This window comes from Vipera ursinii (assembly GCF_947247035.1).
Source record: "Vipera ursinii genome assembly, chromosome: 2".
NCBI lineage: Eukaryota > Metazoa > Chordata > Lepidosauria > Squamata > Viperidae > Vipera > Vipera ursinii.
The window spans coordinates 6,631,945-6,651,038 of NC_139513.1; the positions used below are offsets into that span (position 1 = coordinate 6,631,945).

Sequence of the window (19,094 nt, forward strand, 5' to 3'; positions counted from 1 at the left end):
TCAAAACCTACCTTTTCGAACAAGCTGGCCTGGCCTGATGGGATGGGGTTGGGCTTTATTAATGTGTTTTAACCTACTTTTAATGTGTTTTAACTTATTTGTGGGCATTTTGTTTAATCGTTTTTAATTTTTGTATCTTGTTTTTGATATGTATTGCCCTGTTCACCGCCCTGAGTCCTTCGGGAGAAGGGCGGTATACAAATTTAATAAATAAATAAATAAATAAATAAATAAATAAATAAATAAATAAATAAATAAATAAATAAATAAGGGAACAATGATTTCCTTCACTTTTTTCTTGTTTTTTACATGTTGAAAGAAGCTTTTTTTTTTTTTTGTTATTTTTGACTTTGGTCGCAAGCCTTAGTTCATTTTGAGCCTTAGCTTTCCTCACTTCATCTTTGCAGGCTCGGGCTATTTGCTGATATTCTGACTTAGTTATTTATTTTATTATTATTTATTTATTTTATTATATTTATATACCGCCCTTTCCCGAAGGACTCAGGGCGGTGTTCTGTACCAGCCTGCTACCGGCCCTGCAGAAAAGGCAGGGACAACCCCTTTTACAAGAAGGCAAGAGGCTGGAATTACGCCTGCCAAATTTATTACCACAAAAACAAACGGAACAAGACAAACTAAGAAACAGGAGCTTTAAGAAACATGAACTATCCAAGCGGTTGCCTTCAGCAAACCAGCCCTCCCACACATTCCCCTTATATAGGGTTCAGGGCGTGGCTTCTCTGTGCCTCCTTCCGAGGAGCCCCATTGCCTTCCTCTGTTTACTCCTAATTGACTGCCTCCTGCGTCGGGCATCCTTGAACAGGGCCAGCTGTGGGTCATCTCCATCCACACTGTCAGGCTCACACAGCTGAGTCTCTGTGGTGACCAAGTGGGAGGGGCCTGGCTGAGGGCTCTCATCAGCAAGATCTTCAACCCCCTCAGCAAGGTCTTCAACACCCCCCTCCTCCTCTGAGTCGTCCGACCCAACTGCCGAACCCACAGGCTGACCCTGAATCACAACAGGCTGTTTACAGGGTGATTAAAACAAAAAATACAAAAGTTAAAAACAATTTTAAAAAATTATATCCGTCCCTGAACAAATAAAACCCCAGTTAAAAATTAAAATTGAAATTAAAATTCTCAGCCTGGGCCAGAGAGCTCGAAGAGCCAGGTCTTCAGGTCCCGGCGGAATGAACGGAGGTCGGGGGCAGTCCTAAGCTCCACGGGCAGCTGGTTCCAAAGGGCAGGCGCGCCCACTGAGAAGGCCCTACCCCTGGGTGTTACCCGCCGGCAATCTTTAACCGGCGGCACCCCGAGAAGACCCTCCCTGTGGGAGCGCACTGGACGAAGGGAGCTTGATGCTGGCAGCAGGTGTTCCCTCAAATATCCCGGACCCTCGCCATTTAGGGCTTTATAGGTCATCACCAGCACATTTTGATATGAAGATGGGCCCTTGCCTGATCCGAAAGACGTTTTCTTATCGTCTTAAAAAGATGTTTGCAAGAAGATCCTATTCAGAAAAGAAAATCATCCTGAAAGAATCATATTTATTCTCAAATTTATCAGAAATATGTGATGGTGTTTATATCTTTCTTATTAAATGTATAATGGCCATATCTTCCTAACATTGAAGAAATTCTCAGCTTTCCTTATCCCCTTCTTGGATCTTGATTGTTATGAAGCATTTAAGCCTGTGCCACAATCCACATTGTGATTGTGGACTGCTCTTTCAGCAGTTCCAAGAAGGCTCCACACCCATTTGCACTACTCAGGCGTCCCTGAGGACACAGATAAACCTCCAAGTGGCCTCAACAACTGTCGAAAAGAATGCAAATGGCCAGCTGTCTGCAAGAAATATAAATCTTTCCATTCTCCACCATCCAGTCAAATCTGAAGAAGCTTCTTGGATGAGAAGCAAAATGTCTTCAACCAAAAAAGAAAAACAAGAAAATCCAGTTGCCTCTTGAAAAAGCAACTTTGGGACAACCATGACCTGGATGACTGAGAAACTCCATAGACTTTTAGGGCACAGAACATTATAAACAAGCTGTGTGGTTTTGTAGGTGGCAAACAGGGTGGCAATTTGAGAGGAGAAGTGGGTCCCAGTCCCTTCAAGGACAATGAAAAGGTCCCTCTGCCTTCTACAGCTGCAGTTAGGAACATTAGCCTCCCTAGCTGAGAGCAGGTCCAATACAGTGTCCAAAGTCATTTTGGGGCTCAAACTGTTGTCATGGAGATTCTAACCCAGGTAGATATAGGGAAGGAACTGGAAATGCTGGTTGATCACTTGTGTGGCAAAAAGGAAGTAGGAGGAAGTTGCAGCAGTGGGTGGATGCTCTCCTAGTAAAAAGCAGTGTAAATTAATTAGAATAGAGAGAACCAAAGAGAGAGAAAAATCAGAAAAAGCTAAAAGTGCAACAAGACAAGACAATGGAGTTTTTAAAAAAAAAACTCAGAATGATATAAATAAAGCTATAGAAATGTAAAGAAGTAGTGTTCAATACGGTTCACAGCAATTATAAGTACAATTATATTTTAATATCTCTCTCTCTCTCTCTCTCTCTCTCTCAAGTTACATTGTAACTCTCTTCTTTCTATAATGTTTCCTGTTCAATCATTAAAAGCATAAATCCAAAGATGATTTTTGTGGACTTTTTAAGCAAAAAAACTGGATATTCACAGTCACCTGTAGGAAGACAGCAATATTTTGGGGAATATTAAAAAGGCAGAATATTACATTTCTCCAAAGGAATAATAGAAACTCTTAAGCAGAACACCCTCCCCACCCCACAAGTGTCTCTGCCTCAAGCAGAGGCCAGGTTTGTAGAAATGTAGATCTGATAATCCTTTCAGAAAGACTGGAGCCAGGAAGCTTAGAGCTGATGGGATTAGAAAGACAAAGATCCCTAGAACCAACAACCCCTCATCCAACAAATTCCAACACAGGACATAGCCACAGCCCCAGGGAAGCAGGACATGACCTTTAGGACATAATAGGATTAACCCACCACCATCAGAATAATAAAAGGGCACGCTGAACCTCAGGTCAAAGTTCATGCCACAGGAACAACTCCAAACACAAAAGCACGAGAAGGTATAAAAACCCACCACTCCCAGCAACATGTGGTCAGCTGCTCCATAGCCACATGCTGTTGTGGTTCTGCTCTTCAATAAAGTACAACCTTCTTTCTAAAGCAGTCTCCATTTTGTTTATTCATGGCTTGGACTAGACCCTGATAAAGATTTTTTCTTTCAACACACCCATAAAGGGAGTTATTGTCCTTTCTCTAATTAAAGAAATCAGTTTGTCTATCTCAGCAAGTTCTGTCCATTTCACCAATCATTCCTCTATGATGGGCAATGCTGAATTTTTTCCATCTTTGTAATCTTGCCATGCTAATCAGAAATTGAAATAACCTTCCATGACATTTTTCTGTCTGTTTATCTATCAATCCTAAATGTCTTAAACTGAATATTTATCTTCAAAATCCTCTCTTTGAATGTAGGAGTTTAAAGCTAATTTTAAAGATTTTTAATATGTGTCCACCAAGCATAATAAAATGTCCCTTCTTGTTTTCACATTTCCAACTCTACAAAGCTTTCCAGATTCTATGAAATAATCTGGGGAAGTCTGTTTTAGTCGAGTTTAAGAACCAAACTTAGGAGCTCCCAGGCAATCTTTTCATGTGTCCCCATCATTTCATCCCCACCAAGTTTCCTGAGACACAGAGAGGTTCGATTGCTGAATCAACATTCAAAAGTTAGCATACATTTAATGTGTACGTGTGCATGTGTGTTCGGGAGCGTGAAGAGAGTTTGAAAGCTTTTGTCAAATCCATAAAATTGCTTCTGTTTGCTTACACCAACTTCTCCCTCACCTTCTCATCTTAATTAATGGGACAAGATTTCCAAGGCACTTGCAGTAGATGCTTACAATGTACTACATCTCACTTTGCCTGAGACAGTATTGAATCAAATTGCAATTGCTATGTTTTCCATCATTCCCAATGAGCAGCAGAACCCAGACTCACTTTCCTCACTAGTCATTGCACTGAAACCACTAGATGTTTTGAGGGAATGGGACAAGGTGTTTGGCTTAGTTTGCCAGAACCTGACCCTGATTTAGGACTCTACCTAGACCTGAACAATTTCCCAAAAGGACAGAACTGAATATCTGGGCAAGGTATTTTGCTACCATATGTCCCTGGCCACCACAGTACAAGCAATGATCCCATCTCCATCTCCTTGATTTCTCTGCATCTTTCAAATGAGACCCTGCACCCAAAATTCTTCATGGGTTCCACAGGGGAGGTTCTCTCACTAAATGTGGGTGAGATGTTGCAAACATAACAACAAGTTTGTTATAAGCTCTGTCCTTTTGCTCTTTAAAGGTAAAGGTAAAGGTTCCCCCGCACATGCGTGCTAGTTGTTTCCGACTCTAGTGGCTGGTGCTCATCTCCATTTCAAAGCCGAAGAGCCAGCGCTTGTCTGAGGACGTCTCTGTGGTCATGTGGCTGGCATGACTAGATGCCAAAGGTGCACGGAACGCTGTTACCTTCCCACTGCAGTGGTCCCTATTTTTCTACTAGCATTTTTATGTGCTTTCGAACTGCTAGGTTGGCAGAAGCTGGGACGACTAACAGGTGCTCACTCTGTTATGCAGCACTCAGGATTTGACCCGCCAAACTGCCAACCTTCTGATCGACAAGCTCAGCGGCCTAACCCACTGAGCCACCGCATCCCTATTGCTCTTTAGCTATCCATTTATATGCAAGCACAGTTGAGTTACTCCTTCTATTGTGACCAAACATTCAGTTTGTGTTAATTTGTGAAGAATCTCACCTGCCGACCTTTCCTGAAATTAGTCATTCATGTCAACTTCATTCTGCCAAGGGTGTTTTCCAAAGAGGAGTGTGCAAAACAGCTCCAAGGCTCAAGAGCCAGGTCACAGTTCTCAGCCATTCCAATGGCCTAAGGGTCAAGAGTGAAATTCATACATAGGGATCACACTTAAATATTGAATGCCATTTCCAGCAAAGAGATCCAAGGGAATGCAGTCTCTTCTATGGGCTGATCCTCCTCAGAATGTGGCTGCAGCCAACTGTCACTGATTGGAATCTTTATCCTGTTGCTAGGCAATTAAGCTAATGGAACCTTCTTTCTGCTCTCCTTTCTCCTGGGCCATGACAAGTCAAAGGGGGAAAAATCATAGGGGATAAAGGACAACTTTGTTTTGTCCCCTTCTAGACATTATATGATTTACTTAGATCACCATCATAATTCTGACACTAAATTCCTTGAATCAAAGTCCCATAAAAATCCATATCTTCCAGAACTTTAAGCCAAAAAGACCATTTCAAATTCCAGGTCCCTCCAAATTAGTTTCTGGGTGAATGTAGCAAGGAGTCAAGTCTCACCATCTATCACACTTGAAACAAACTTCAACCCTTCCATTAATTTTCTCTCTATTTACCCAATGATGCAGTCCACAGGCTATCACTCTCCTGTCTTTTAATCGCCTCTTATCCAAAAACTGATCTTTCTGGAACAGATTCAAAAAGAAATTTCACTCGAGACACAAGGATTCGTGGTGGCTTTCCTGGCCAGAAATCTCCCTGGGGCCTTCAATGAAGCCAAACTGATCACCTTCAGCATGCTGGTCTTCTGCAGTGTCTGGGTGACTTTTGTGCTTACCTATCTCAGCACTAAAGGGAAATATATGGTGGCTGTTCAGGTCTTCTCCATCTTGGCCTCCAGTGCTGGTCTGTTGGGCTGTATCTTCATCCCTAAGTGCTTCATTATCCTTCTGAGGCCAGATCTGAATACAAAGGAGCAACTTATAACAAGAAGAAATGTAGGAATATGAGGGGAATGTCAACTCTCAACATGTTCCAACCGACCAAACCTAGAAAATCGTCCTAGCTGTTCTCCATGGATGACTAGGCCAACATTTTTGTTTCAAATCATTAAAGGATGATTGGAAGATAGAATTATGAGGACAGCAATTTCTTGGATTAGTGGGTGGATTTTAACAAGCTGGAAATATAGAAGGATTGCATGTGGCAGCCATGACATCCTTGTTTCTCAGTACATTTTACCAAAACTGCTATAGCAATGTAACTGATATGTGCCTTTTTATTTAGACAATAACTATTTCTTCAGGGTAGTAAAAGTAAATGGGTGGGAAAATAACTTGATGCTTACTAATTATGAATATTTGTTCTTACATCACATATTAAATATGGATATGTACTATTATCATTTTGTCCTTCTTTCCTAAAAAGTAGAAATATGAATGCATCCTTTCGTCTGTTGGATTCCCTCCCACTATTTTCTGGAGAGGAAAATTCCTTCAGTGTACACCTAATAAATAATCTTCAGTGAATCTAAATTATTGGTTTTCTTGGGTCCTGTATTTTTTTCTACAGAAACTGGTGTCAGTGTCACAATCTAAATCCTGGTTGATTCTGTGTAATCCCAAACATTCAGATCTGAGATCTGATCTTGCTTGCAAATGACAAGGATAAAATGTCAGTTTTCTTCAATTGTTTGGTATGTCTGAGTTCATTGAAGGTCAAGGAAGAAGCATAATAAAGATGGCATGGGGGAGGGGGTGTCTTCCTATAATCTCACAATCCCTTCTTTTGTGTGTTGTGTTGTGCATGTGTGTGTGCAAAACCAGAACATTTTATGTACAACCAAATAGGCAATTTTTAAATCAGCATGTTAGTTGTATTTTTTGTTATTTTGCAGCATATTTTATTGGAAGAGACTAATCTTTCTATAGATATAAAGAAAAGGAATATAGGAGAGTAAGCAAGTGCAGAATAGGGGATCCATATAGAAAGCAATGCCTTAGTGGTGGCAGTTTGCCTGGGGGCACAGATACCGCCTCCAGTGGCCTCAATGACTCTCAAAGCACTAATGACTGACCTTCAGTGATGCCCTCGACGTGATGTCCCGCTGCCTGAAAGCGGTCCGGGAATGGATGGGGAGGAACAGGCTTCAACTGAACCCGGACAAGACTGAATGGCTGTACGTACCGGCAAGCCAGGATACTCAGAACATCCCATCCCTTAACATCGGGGACAAGTTACTACCCCCTGTTGATAGGGCCCGCAACCTGGGTGTCCTCCTCGACTCGCAGCTCTCCCTGGAAGATCACATAGGAGCTGTGACCAAGGGGGCCTTCTCCCGGTTTCAACTAGTTCGCCAATTACGGCCTTATCTGGACCTGGATGCCTTACGTACAGTCACCCATGCTCTTGTGACCTCTCGCCTAGACTACTGTAACGCTCTCTATATGGGGCTGCCCTTGAGATCCACTCGGAAGCTTCAACTGGTGCAAAGTGCAGCGGCACGGACACTCTTGGGAGCCTCCCGATACTCCCATATCACACCTCTCCTCCGTGCGCTGCACTGGCTTCCAGTTGCCTTCAGTGTGAAGTTCAAGGTGCTAACAATGACATACAAAGCCCTACATGGCATGGGTCCGGACTACCTACGGGAGCACCTTCTGCCAATGTCAGCACCCCACCGTCCTGTGCGCTCCCACAGAGAGGGCCTCCTCAGGGTGCCACCGCTCAAGGAATGTCGGCTGGTGGCCCCCAGGGGGAGGGCATTCTCAGTGGGTGCGCCAGCCCTCTGGAACAGCTTACCAACCGAAATCCGGATGGCCCCCGACCTCCGCACCTTCCGGCGCGACTTAAAAACTTACCTGTTCCAGCAGTCCGGCCTGGCCTGATAGCTCGAATTGGGGTCCCAGTTTGTTTTTTACTATTGTTTTTTTCACTATTGTTCATTCTGTACACCTACCTTTATTCTGTACACCGCCCCGAGTCCCTCGGGAGAAGGGCGGTTTATAAAAACAAATAAATAAATAAATAAATATATAAATAAATAATTTTAATTTAATTTAATTTTAATTTTAATTTAATTGGATTTATATACCGCCCTTTCCCGAAGGACTCAGGGCGTTTTATGGGGTAATTTAAAACAAGAAATACAAAAGTTAAAAACAATTAAAAATAATTACAACAGTCCCTGAAAAAGTAAAAAAACCCAATTAAAATTAAAATTAAAATTCTCAGCCTGGGCCAGAGAGCTCAAAGAGCCAGGTCTTCAGGTCCCGGCAGAATGAACGGAGGTCGGGGGCAGTCCTAAGCTCCACGGGCAGCTGGTTCCAGAGGGCAGGCGCACCCACTGAGAAGGCCTTCCCCCTGGGTGTTACCTGCCGGCAATCTTTTACCGGCGGCACCCTGAGAAGACCCTCCCTGTGGGAGCGCACTGGACGAAGGGAACTTGATGACCAGATGACTGGAAGAAAAGTAAACCCTTCCATTTCCCCCCTCCCATTCAGTCAGAACTGAAGAATCTTCTTGGATGAGAAGTGAAATGTCTTCAAAGAAAAAACAAAAAAAATCCAGTTGCCTTCTGAAAAAGCATCTTTGGGACATCAGTTTCCCTTGATTTCCAAAATTGCCTGGTCAGCACCCGACATAGGCTCAGAGGAGGTTGGGTGTAGCTGAAACTGACATGGATAGCAATCTATGGGCAACATAATGGGGGAATCTCACTCATGCACACACACTGGGCATAGGATACAAATGTTGTAGAGCACTTATGTGAAGCCTCTGGTTCAAGCAACTGTTTGGCCCAAACCCCAAAACTCACTTCACTACGTGTGCTGAAACAGGCAGAGTTCAAGACAGCAACCTCCAGATAAATGGCCCAGAACCAGCTGGGTGAAGCTGACTGGGGCTTGTCCATCAGCCAGGTTGGCCTCAGAATCCCATCTGGGCTGCCATTGTTAGAAGCAAAAAAAATGGTTCAGTCCAGGCTGGGTTTTCCAAAGAGCAAAAGACAGAGTTTACAAAAGTTCTTGACTTTTGTTCTCTGTGTTGAAAAATTCATCACTATTGTCCCTGTTTTAAGTGTCTGTCTCCATTTCCGTAATTTTTTTTATTATTTTCTCTTAGCTCATTAAGAATGTAAATATTTCTGAACAATTAAAATAAGTGAACTTTTTCAAATATTTAGTTGAAAAAAGAAATTGAAAAATTAAAAAACTAAAAAAATATTTGTATATAAAATTGAAAAAAAATAAAATGGAAAAAGACTGGAAAATTGAAAATAGAATTTAAAATTAAAGAGAAATTTAAAAGTTGAAAAAAGATTAAAAAATTGAAAAAAATGTAAACATTAAAAAAGCAATTGGAAATTTTTTAAAAAAGAATTTAAAAATGTGACAAAAAGAATTTTAAAAAGTTCAGAAATTTTAAATAATAATTTACAATAGTTCTTGGCCCATTATGAAATGTTACGCACTTCTTTATGTTGGAAATCTCAGGCTTTTTAAAAGGAGATTCTTAGCTCTTATCCCTCTACACACCACCTTGAAAGTTTATCCCTTTCCTCTCTGCCCTACTTTCTTGCCCTTCAGTTGCCTGGCCACTGATGGGGTTAAATAATAATAATAATAATAATAATAATAATAATAATAATAATAATAATAATAACAACAACAACAACAACAACAACAACAACAACAACAACAACAATAATAATAATAATAATAATAATAATAATAATAATAATAATAAAGTTGGAAGGGATCTTGGAGGTCATCTAGTCCAACCCCCTGCTCAGGCAGGAAACCTTATACCATTTCAGGCAAATGGCTGTCCAGTCTTTTCTTAAAAACCTCCAGTGTTGGAGCATTCACCACCTCTGGAGGCAGGTTGTTCCACTGGTTAATTGTTCTAACTGTCAGGAAGTTTCTCCTTAGTTCTAGGTTGCTTCTCTCCTTGGTTAGTTTCCCTCCATTGCTTCTTGTCCTGCTTTCAGGTGCTTTGGAGAATAGCTTGACTCCCTCTTCTTTGTGGCAGCCCCTGAGATATTGGAACACTGCTATCATGTCAGCCCACACCCTTCTCTTCATTAAACTACACATACCCAATTCCAGCAACCGTTCCCTATATGTTTTAGCCTCCAGCCCCCTAATCAAATTTTCAAATACAGTGTGTTGATCTGGGTTCTTAGTCATTGCTCAACTTCTCTGCCACGCTGATCTCAATGGATTTGCATGCTAGGCTTTAACTCTAAAGGAGGTCTTTGCGAGGGAGAGGATTTTAGATGAACTCCTAAAAATGTAACAGTGGTAGCTGAGTATGGAATAGCCAGATTTTTTTAAAAAGCTTTGTTCAATTATCTTAGCCACACTTGGAGTAGCAAGGCACCAAGAAGTTAGTTTCTAGGAATGTATTACAGTGGGACTGGGTTACCTAAGGGACTGTCTTTTCCCAATAGTTTCTACTCACTCAATTTGGTACGGCAAGTTGGGCCTGGTGTGGGTCCCATCAGCCAAGGAATGTTGGCTGGCAGGGATCAGGGGACGTGCCTTCTTTGCAGAAGCTTCTGCTCTTTGGAACTTATTTCTATCGGAGATGAGAATGGCCCAAAATCTGTTGGCCTCTTTAAGGGTTTAAAAACCTGACTATATCTCCAGGACTGGGCCCCCAAATGGGCTAAGAGCTCATTTTTTTTGGTTTTACTAACAATTATTATGAAAATCTGCTTTATATATTGTGTATGTGTTTATGTGTGTGTGTGTATGTGTGTGTGTGTGTGTGTGCGTGCGTGCGCGCCATAGCTGTATACGACAGGTCACCAAACCAAGCAGAAGAAATAGATTATATATATTATTTGCTAACCAGTTAAATGTATGTAGGAAACACACCACAGTAGTAATGGAGGACTTCAATTACCATGACGTTAAGAAATTTCTCCTTAGTTCTAGGGTGATTCTCTCTTTGATTAGTTTTCATCCAGTGCTGCTTGTCCTACTACACAACCACCACTTCAGCTACAGACCTCTCACCTATTTTTTATTTAATAAACTATGAAACCTCAAAATATAATGATAACTTTATTTTCACTTTGAATGTACACCAATCGGCATACATCAAAATGAAATTTCTTTGCTTACAGCTCTCAAAGGGTCACCACCTCCGATATATACTCCTTGTTCGTGGCCCACTCAAATTTCACATTGTCCATTTTAGTCTCTAGGGAGTGAACGATGGCAAACAGGACAGATGGAAATGGGGCTCCATGTGGGTTAGCCCTCAAGTTAGCTTGTATTCTTTCCTTTTTCTGATCCTGACTCTTCCACCTTTTCCTTAAAGAGGCCTTGCTTCTTTTCACCCCTGGAGCATGCTGCTGCCGCCACCACCTCCTCCAATAGCCTCTCTCTCTTCCTCTGGGCCTGCCGACAGATTCAGTGACTCCATCCAGCCACCTCATTCTCTGTCGTCCCCTTCTTCTCTTGCCCTCAATCTTTCCCAGCATTAGTCTCTTCTCCAGTGAATCCTTCCTTCTCATTAGGTGGCCAGAGTATTTGAGTTTTAGCTTCAGGATCTGGCCTTCTAAAGAGCAGTCAGGGTTGATCTCCTCTAGGACTGACCGGTTTGATCGCCTTGCAGTCCAAGGGACTCGCAGGAGTCTTCTCCAGCACCATAGTTCAAAGGCCTCAATTCTTTGGTGCTCAGCCTTTCTTATGGTCCAACTTTCACTGCCATACATTCCAACTGGGAAGACCATAGCCTTGACTATACGCACTTTTGTTGACAGGGTGATGTCTCTGCTTTTTAGTGTGCTGTCTAGATTTGCCATGGCTTTCCTCCCCAGGAGCAAGCGTCTTTTAATTTCTTGGCTACAGTCCCCATATGCAATGATCTTGGAGCCCAGGAAAATAAAATCTGTCACTACCTCCATTTCTTCCCCATCTATTTGCCAGGAATTAAGAGGGCCGGATGCCATGATCTTGGATTTCTTAATGTTGAGTTTCAACCCAACTTTTGTACTTTCCACTCGGAACAAGAGGCTGTTTAGTTCCTCTTTTCTGCCATTAGAGTGGTATCATCTGCATATCTTAGATTGTTGATATTTCTCCTGGCAATCTTAATTCCAACTTTTGATTCATCTAGCCCTGCCTTTCTCATGATGTGCTCTGCATATAAGTTAAACAGGCAGGGTGACAGTATATAGCCTTGCCAGACTCCTTTCCCAATTTTGAACCAATCAGTGGTTCCGTGTCCAGTTCTCACTGTTGCTTTTTGACCCACATATAGGTTTCTCAAGAGACAAATAAGATGGTCTGTTACTCTCATCTCTTTAAGAACTTGCCACAGTTAGTTGTGATCCACACAATCAAAGGCTTTAACATAGTCAATGAAGCAGAAGTAGATGTTTTTCTGGATCCAGCGTATGTTGGCAATTTGATCTCTAATTCCTTTGCCTCTTTGAAATCCTACCTGTACTTCTGGTAGTTCTTGATCCACATACTGCTGGAGTGTAGCTTGTAGGATTTTAAGCATAACTTTACTAGTATATGAAATGAGTGCAATGGTGCGATAGTTTGAACATTCTTTGGCCTACAGACTTCACACCCACTCTTTATATTTTGAAGCTTCATAGTTTATTAAATAAAGGATTTCAGTGTCTTTTGTGAATATTGGAAAACAGAAAGTCAAGGAAAAGTATATATATATAATTTTAGTCAGCTCTCATCCAAAAAACAAAAACAAAAACAAACATACTTCTAGAACATATGGAAATGAAATGTCACTTCAGGCACAAGGAATTTTACAGTCAGCTCCAAATTAGGATTCATAACTGGAGATCTCATAGAAAAGAAAATCACAAAGAAGAACCTACTCTTAACATTAGGCAGGGTTCAAGGGTGCAGATGATGCTACATAGTTAAGTCTCAAGAACTGAGACTGCCACCAAACTGCATAGCTCTGGGTGATGTTCTCTAGCATTCTCTGGAGACCATCTGCCACAATGGTGGACAGCAGAAGTCAATTCACTGGCTATTGAAGCATCTTCCTCCAGCATCCCTTTCTGGACATGTCCTGACAGGAAGGATGACAACCATTATTGAAGAGTGTCTCCAGGGGTGTATCTGCGACATTTCACAAAAATCCTTTTCTCCAGCTGCCCCTCTGTACATGGAGCCCTGGAAGAGGTCCAGAGGACAAATTATCACTCACCGTAATTATCACAGTCCCACACTTTGAGACATCTACTGCTACTTTTCCAGTAACTGGCTTTGATAGTCTGAAGCAACATGGAAGGGATCTTGCATCAGAAAAAAGATTAAAAGCCTCTAACTGATGCTGAATGGTTTGCACAAGATTTAGGACCCAGGCAGGGATTGTGCTGCTGTATGTACCTTTCTCTCTTTTCCAGATAAAGCTCGATTTGTTTCTGTTTGCATAAGGAAAGCCACTGGATATTTCATTTTCTGAAAGTGCTTTGAAATCATCTAACTCTTCTTTGGAAACAGGTGATTGATTCAGAACCATGAATTATGGGCTTCCTGCTTCTGCTTTTGATGCTACTGGTGTCCCTTCCAGTCTCTGGGAAGCTTAGAATGAAGTGCTTGCTGAATTCGGTGCACCTGGACAGAGAAAGACCATGGAGCTACTACAGGCCAGGAGACCATCTCATTGGTATAGTCACCAGTGCAGTAACACTATACCAGAAAATATTGTTTTTCAATCTTCTTCCTTATAGTCAGTCTCACTTGTAAGTTATCCAGTGTGATGAAATTGTATTCCTTCCATCTCATTCTTTCCTCCTTTTTCTGCTTAGTCCTATATTTTAGGAATTGATTAATTTTGTTGATTGATCAGATTTCCATGGGTTTCCTCTTTTGCCTTATTTAGTGGAAGAGACACAAATACAAACTTGGAGCAGAAAAAAAAAACAACAACTGAAAGAAGTCCACATTATTTTCTTCTCCACATCCAACCTAGAATGCATGTTTTGAATAATGACTTTTGTTTAAAGTAGTGATTGTTGTGGTTAACCCTGACAAGCTTATTTCCATATTTTTATAAAAGCTCATTGATATTCAGTGCCTGATCCTTATAGAAATAGAAGATGATTTGTTTTTAGAACAGTTTCTCTGTGTCAGTTACGAGATATCTTCTTCCTTTTATGATGGTTGCACTTTAAAAAGTGAATTATTTTGCAGACTGGGTACTGTGCTGATGAAAATTACTGCTGCTATGAATAATAGACTATTTGTTATTCTTATTTTTTCACCATTTTATTGGCTTCAGACTCAACAGTCATGTGTTGATATAGAGGATGAAATTGGAAAAAAGGTATTTTATTACTGCTGTTGATGATGGTTTTATTAACCAAAACATTTTTCACCTTAGTGTCCCTTATTCTTCCAAAGGAATAGAACGCTTTATTTTCACCATTCAAGCAATCAACAAGAATATCCAGCCCCTGTGCAATCTCACACTTGGCTACAATATCCATGACAACTATTTGAACACCCTTGGCACTTCAGATGCCTTGCTGGATATGCTCTCTCCTGGAGAAGCCAATGTCCCCAACTATAGTTATGGAAGGAAGGACAACATTTTGGCTCTTCTTGATGGAGCTGACAGGGACAACTCCATCCAGATGTCAACATTAGTAGGCACCTACAAAGTCCCACAGGTTTGTGTGTGTGTTTCTCTTTGTAGTAAAGTGAGTGTGGTGATGGTGCATGATAGATCCAACCATATTTTCTCTATGGAATTCAAGAGCTGCTTTTCACTATGTCTGTTTGTAGGTGTCACGACTGGGAACCGGGATACACATTAGGATGGGAGGATGTATCAAAATAGTCATATTCTCTCATGATAGCATCTCTATTCCTTTGGGGGCTTTTGCTGCATACTGTGAAAGTGAGGAGAAGCTCTGTGTCCAATGAAAGGGTCTTCTGTAAAATAAAAAAAGTGCAGCACTGATGGAAAGCTCACATTTTGTACATGATCTTAGAAAAATGATGATAACGCTTAACAAATGCCATATTCATGAAAATAATTGTGAAAGAGATGATTTGCATCCATCAAAGAAAGGGACTGAGTTACTTGGCATTAAATTCACAGATTTTCTGTAGAATTGTTTAAACTAAACAGTGGGAAGAGTTAATTGATAAATAACACTTTTGTCACCAGCAATCTAAAAAGAATAGGATAATTAGTACTTATAATATAGATGTTTGTGAGGCTAAGAATATCACCCTTGCTTTCAAGTAAAATCAAGCTTTTGATAGTGTGTGTTATACCATGTGCACTAATAAAACAGGTGGTAAGGAAGTAGGGGAACTCAGGCACCATACAATTTATGTAGAAAGTAAACACAGGGTCAGTTAAAAAGGACTCCAATGTCTATATAACAACACATAGAGCATGAGGAATAGACAGGGTGAATTAGAAATTCAAGTAAATGAGGGCAGATATGATATTGTTCCCATTATGGAAACTTGGTGGGATGAAACCCACAAATGGAATACAGAGCTAGAGGAATTTAAATAAATTAAAAGAAACAGACCAAATAAAAGAGGGGGGTAGAGTTGCACTATATATAAGAAATAACTACATCTTTACAGAAATAGAGCACAACAATGATGAAAACCATCTTGAATGCATTTGGGGCAATATAAAAGGGGGATAATGACTTTTGAGTTTAACTAACCAACCACACTCAGTGTTTAGTCCTCAATGGAACTGCATCTACATGGAGGAAAGAATGCAGTGTGGTTTAAGATTCTGTCTTAAACCCAGTATTCTTCAACATCTTCACAAATGATCTAGATGAGGGGAAAGAAGGGGAGATCATCAAATTTGAAGATGACATGAAGCTGGGGAAAATTGCTAACACTTTGGAAAATGGACTCAAGGTTCAGAAGGTTCTTGGCAAACTGGGCCCTGTCCAATGAAATGCAATTCTCAGTGGTGAGAAAAGTAAGGTCCTATTCCTAGACAAGAAATATAAATACACAGTTATAGAATAGTTGCTACCTGGCTGAGCAGTAGCAACTGTGACAGAATTCTAGGTGTCCTACTGGACTATAACTTAAATATGAGACACCAGTATGCTGCAGCTGCCAAAAAAGTCAATGCAGACCTAGGCTGCACCAATAGAGGGATGGGGTCAAACTGATAAAGAAAAATACTTGTAGCTCAGTGTTGAAATGACGGCTTCTTGTTGCTTTCTGAGCTTGGTTATTTTCTTGCAGACATTTCATTACCCAAACTATGTAAGAACATCAGTGGTAGTAAGGAAAGGGGTATGGTCTCATTTTTATATTCTAGTGACTTGCCCTTTAAACGCTGATGGAAATGGTCTTGGAGATTTTTTGATTACTGTTAGCTTGTTTGGCAGTTCCTTGATTGGGGTATTTTTTACTTCTTGATTGTTGGTCTGAAGTTAATCAACATCAATTAATCAACATCATGTTAATCATCATCAATTAACATAATTAATTATTGGTGAAAAATTAAAGCTGTGGAAACTACAGACTCCCAAAATTGTGTCTGTTAGAACAGACAAAATTTCAACTAAAGACCTCTAGGCTTTTACACCTGACAAATTAGATCAGGAACTATGGTCACTCTGTCTCTTCTACAACTGGAGAAGGAAGTAAAAAGATTGCTGTACAAGGAATCTGAAATATAGAAGTAGAGAAAGATGTAGCAGTTTTCAAAAATTAAATAAATTAAATTAAATAAATTAAATGTGGCCCTTTATTAGAACAATATACAGTACTTCAGTTAAGATCTGCAAATGTGAATCTAACTGCATTAAATTGTAGGGGTGATAGAGAAAATATGATTTGCATTTTGATTGGTTTTTTTAACTTAATTTGTTTTTCATCTTCCATTTTTATATAGTCTTCTTAATATTCTGTGTTTAATATTTTAAACAATGGCCAATGAACAAACGATTTTAAGATGTTTATTGAAACAAAGTTGAATTTATTAAAAACTCATATTTTGAACTTGACCTGACCCCAAATATAACAAAGCATTCTTCATTGCTTTTTCCAGATTAGTGATAAAATTGTTTCAGAGACTCTGAGTGATAAAAGTAAATTCCCTTTTTTCCACCGGATGCTCCCCAAAGAAGGGTTTCAGTATTCAGGAATTGTCCAAGTGCTCTTGCATTTCAGATGGACCTTGATTGGTCTCCTTGCTCCAGACACAGAAGAGGGAGAGAATTTCCTGAGGATTTTTCCTCCTTTGCTTGTCAGGAATGGAATTTGTGTAGTTATATCACAACAATTCTCAATGAATAGACTTCCAGCACCCTTCAGGGATTCCAGCTCTCAGTGGAAAGAAGTCAATGTCTTTGTTCATTTCACAGAACAGATTATTGTTTCAAGCACATTTCATATTTTTCATCTAACACTTGACACTTTGTCAGGACCCATTGGACAGAAAGTCTGGGTCACCACAACTTTGGGAAACTGTATAATAACTCATCATGGATATCACAAATATATCCATAGTATTTGGAGCTTTGAATTTATGCAAAAAACAAGGCCAAAAGATGGTGCTTTTGAACCCTTTTCCTTTGTAGATTCCCAGTATGAAGACAAGAATTTTCAGTGTTCTTTTTCAAAGCATGTTTTTTCTGTCAAAGGCCGGAAAAGATGCACCCAAAAAACTCCAGTGGAGACAGAAGATGACTTGAATGGGTTGTTTGTTGTAAACAGTGACTCTGTTTACATTATCTTTATGACTCTGGCCCATGTCTTGAAGGCTGCATATTCATCCAGATCCTGGAGGAGAAGGAAGGAGGTCCAAGAGACACTGGAGGCTCCAAGGCTGCAGCCATGGCAGGTATGGGATCCTAACAGGGATTCAACAAACTAAACTCTTTTGGAGAAGGAATCCATTGGAGAAAGAGGGGAATCATACCAACCTCTTCGTGCTACAAAAGGCCAACAGATATGGCCAATCTAGTTGCTTGGGGGATAATTTACCAAGGAGCTGGTACCAGATATATTTTGATATTAACCACTTCTAATTCTAATTAAAGGGACGCGGTGGCTCAGTGGGTTAGGACGCTGAGCTTGTTGATCAGAAGGTCGGCGGTTTGGTGGGTCAAATCCCGAGTGCCGCATAGCAGAGTGAGCGCCTGTTACTCGCCCCAGCTTCTGCCAACCTAGCAGTTTGAAAGCACATAAAAATGCAAGTAGAAAAATAGGGACCACTACAGTGGGAAGGTATCAGTGTTCCGTGCGCCTTTGGCGTCTAGTCATGCCGGCCACATGACCACAGAGACATCCTCGGACAAGCGCTGGCTCTTCGGCTTTGAAACGGAGATGAGCACCGGCCCCTAGAGTCGGAAACGACTAGCACGCATGTGCGGGGTGAACCTTTACCTTTACCTTTTACTTCTAATTTTAAAAGGTTGATTGCACTTTTAACACTATTCTTTTATGTATGTTTAGTGATTAGCACTGTATATCTTTAATTTTATAAATTTGGAGGAGACCCTGAGAAGAACTGATGGCCTGAGACTCAGCTGGGCTCTACTTTCCCCTATGCGAGCAGCTAATGAATCGGGCTGGAATGAGGAAGGCAACGTTCAGCTGCTTCTTCCTGTAGAAATAGAGTCTCATCCTTGGGACAGAGGTCCATTTCATGCACTCTGAGTAAAAACTTAGCTCGCAACTTTATACAAAATGTTCCTTTGTTGTTTACCACATGTCAACTTATGTGACTTTTCCCCCCACAAGAACAGAGTTTACACTTGGTTAATGACATTTGTCCCTTTTGGTACAGGATTTCATTTGTTGCATTTGGTACAAGATAGGAATAAAAAACTTTCTAATCTTATTATTCTCAGGAATTTCTTGCTGAGTGTAGTTTGTCAGTTTTGCAAGGAAGCTGGCAAAGAGGGGCACATAGACAGCCTGGTGGGTAATATAATCAGCTCTAACTTTTGGTGCCTTGTTTTTATATAACTTTTTTTAAAAATTCCATTTATATCCCGCCCTTCTCTGAAGACTCAGGGTGGCTTACAAGCTTAGCAGTAGCCTTCATTCTATGTATATGCCTGCTTATTAGGGCTTTCACACACACCCCCAAGCGGCATTATTACAAAGTCAGCTTAATTGCCCCCAACAATCTGGGTCCTCATTTTACCTACCTCGGAAGGATGGAAGGCTGAGTCAACCTTGAGCCTGGTGGGACTCGAACCTGCACTAATTGCAGGCAGCTGGTGTTACTTAA

The 19,094-nt window shown here is 40.7% G+C and overlaps 1 protein-coding gene and 1 long non-coding RNA gene across 2 annotated transcripts in view; one reads left to right on the top strand and one right to left on the bottom strand.

Annotated features, from left to right (window-relative positions):
• LOC310635946 overlaps window positions 1-19,094 on the bottom strand; it is an 871,275-nt gene that overhangs the window by 491,817 nt on the left and 360,364 nt on the right. The gene's annotated exons all lie outside the window — the stretch shown is intronic.
• Window positions 1-19,094, top strand: part of LOC310633278 (vomeronasal type-2 receptor 26-like) — a gene marked incomplete at both ends in the record, with an annotated part of 45,177 nt that overhangs the window by 16,019 nt on the left and 10,064 nt on the right. Inside the window, 2 exons of the mRNA XM_083350978.1 lie at window positions 14,255-14,523; window positions 16,902-17,696. Of these exons, the coding sequence (XP_083207104.1) occupies window positions 14,255-14,523; window positions 16,902-17,696 (1,064 nt within the window). The remainder of the gene's footprint in view (window positions 1-14,254; window positions 14,524-16,901; window positions 17,697-19,094) is intronic.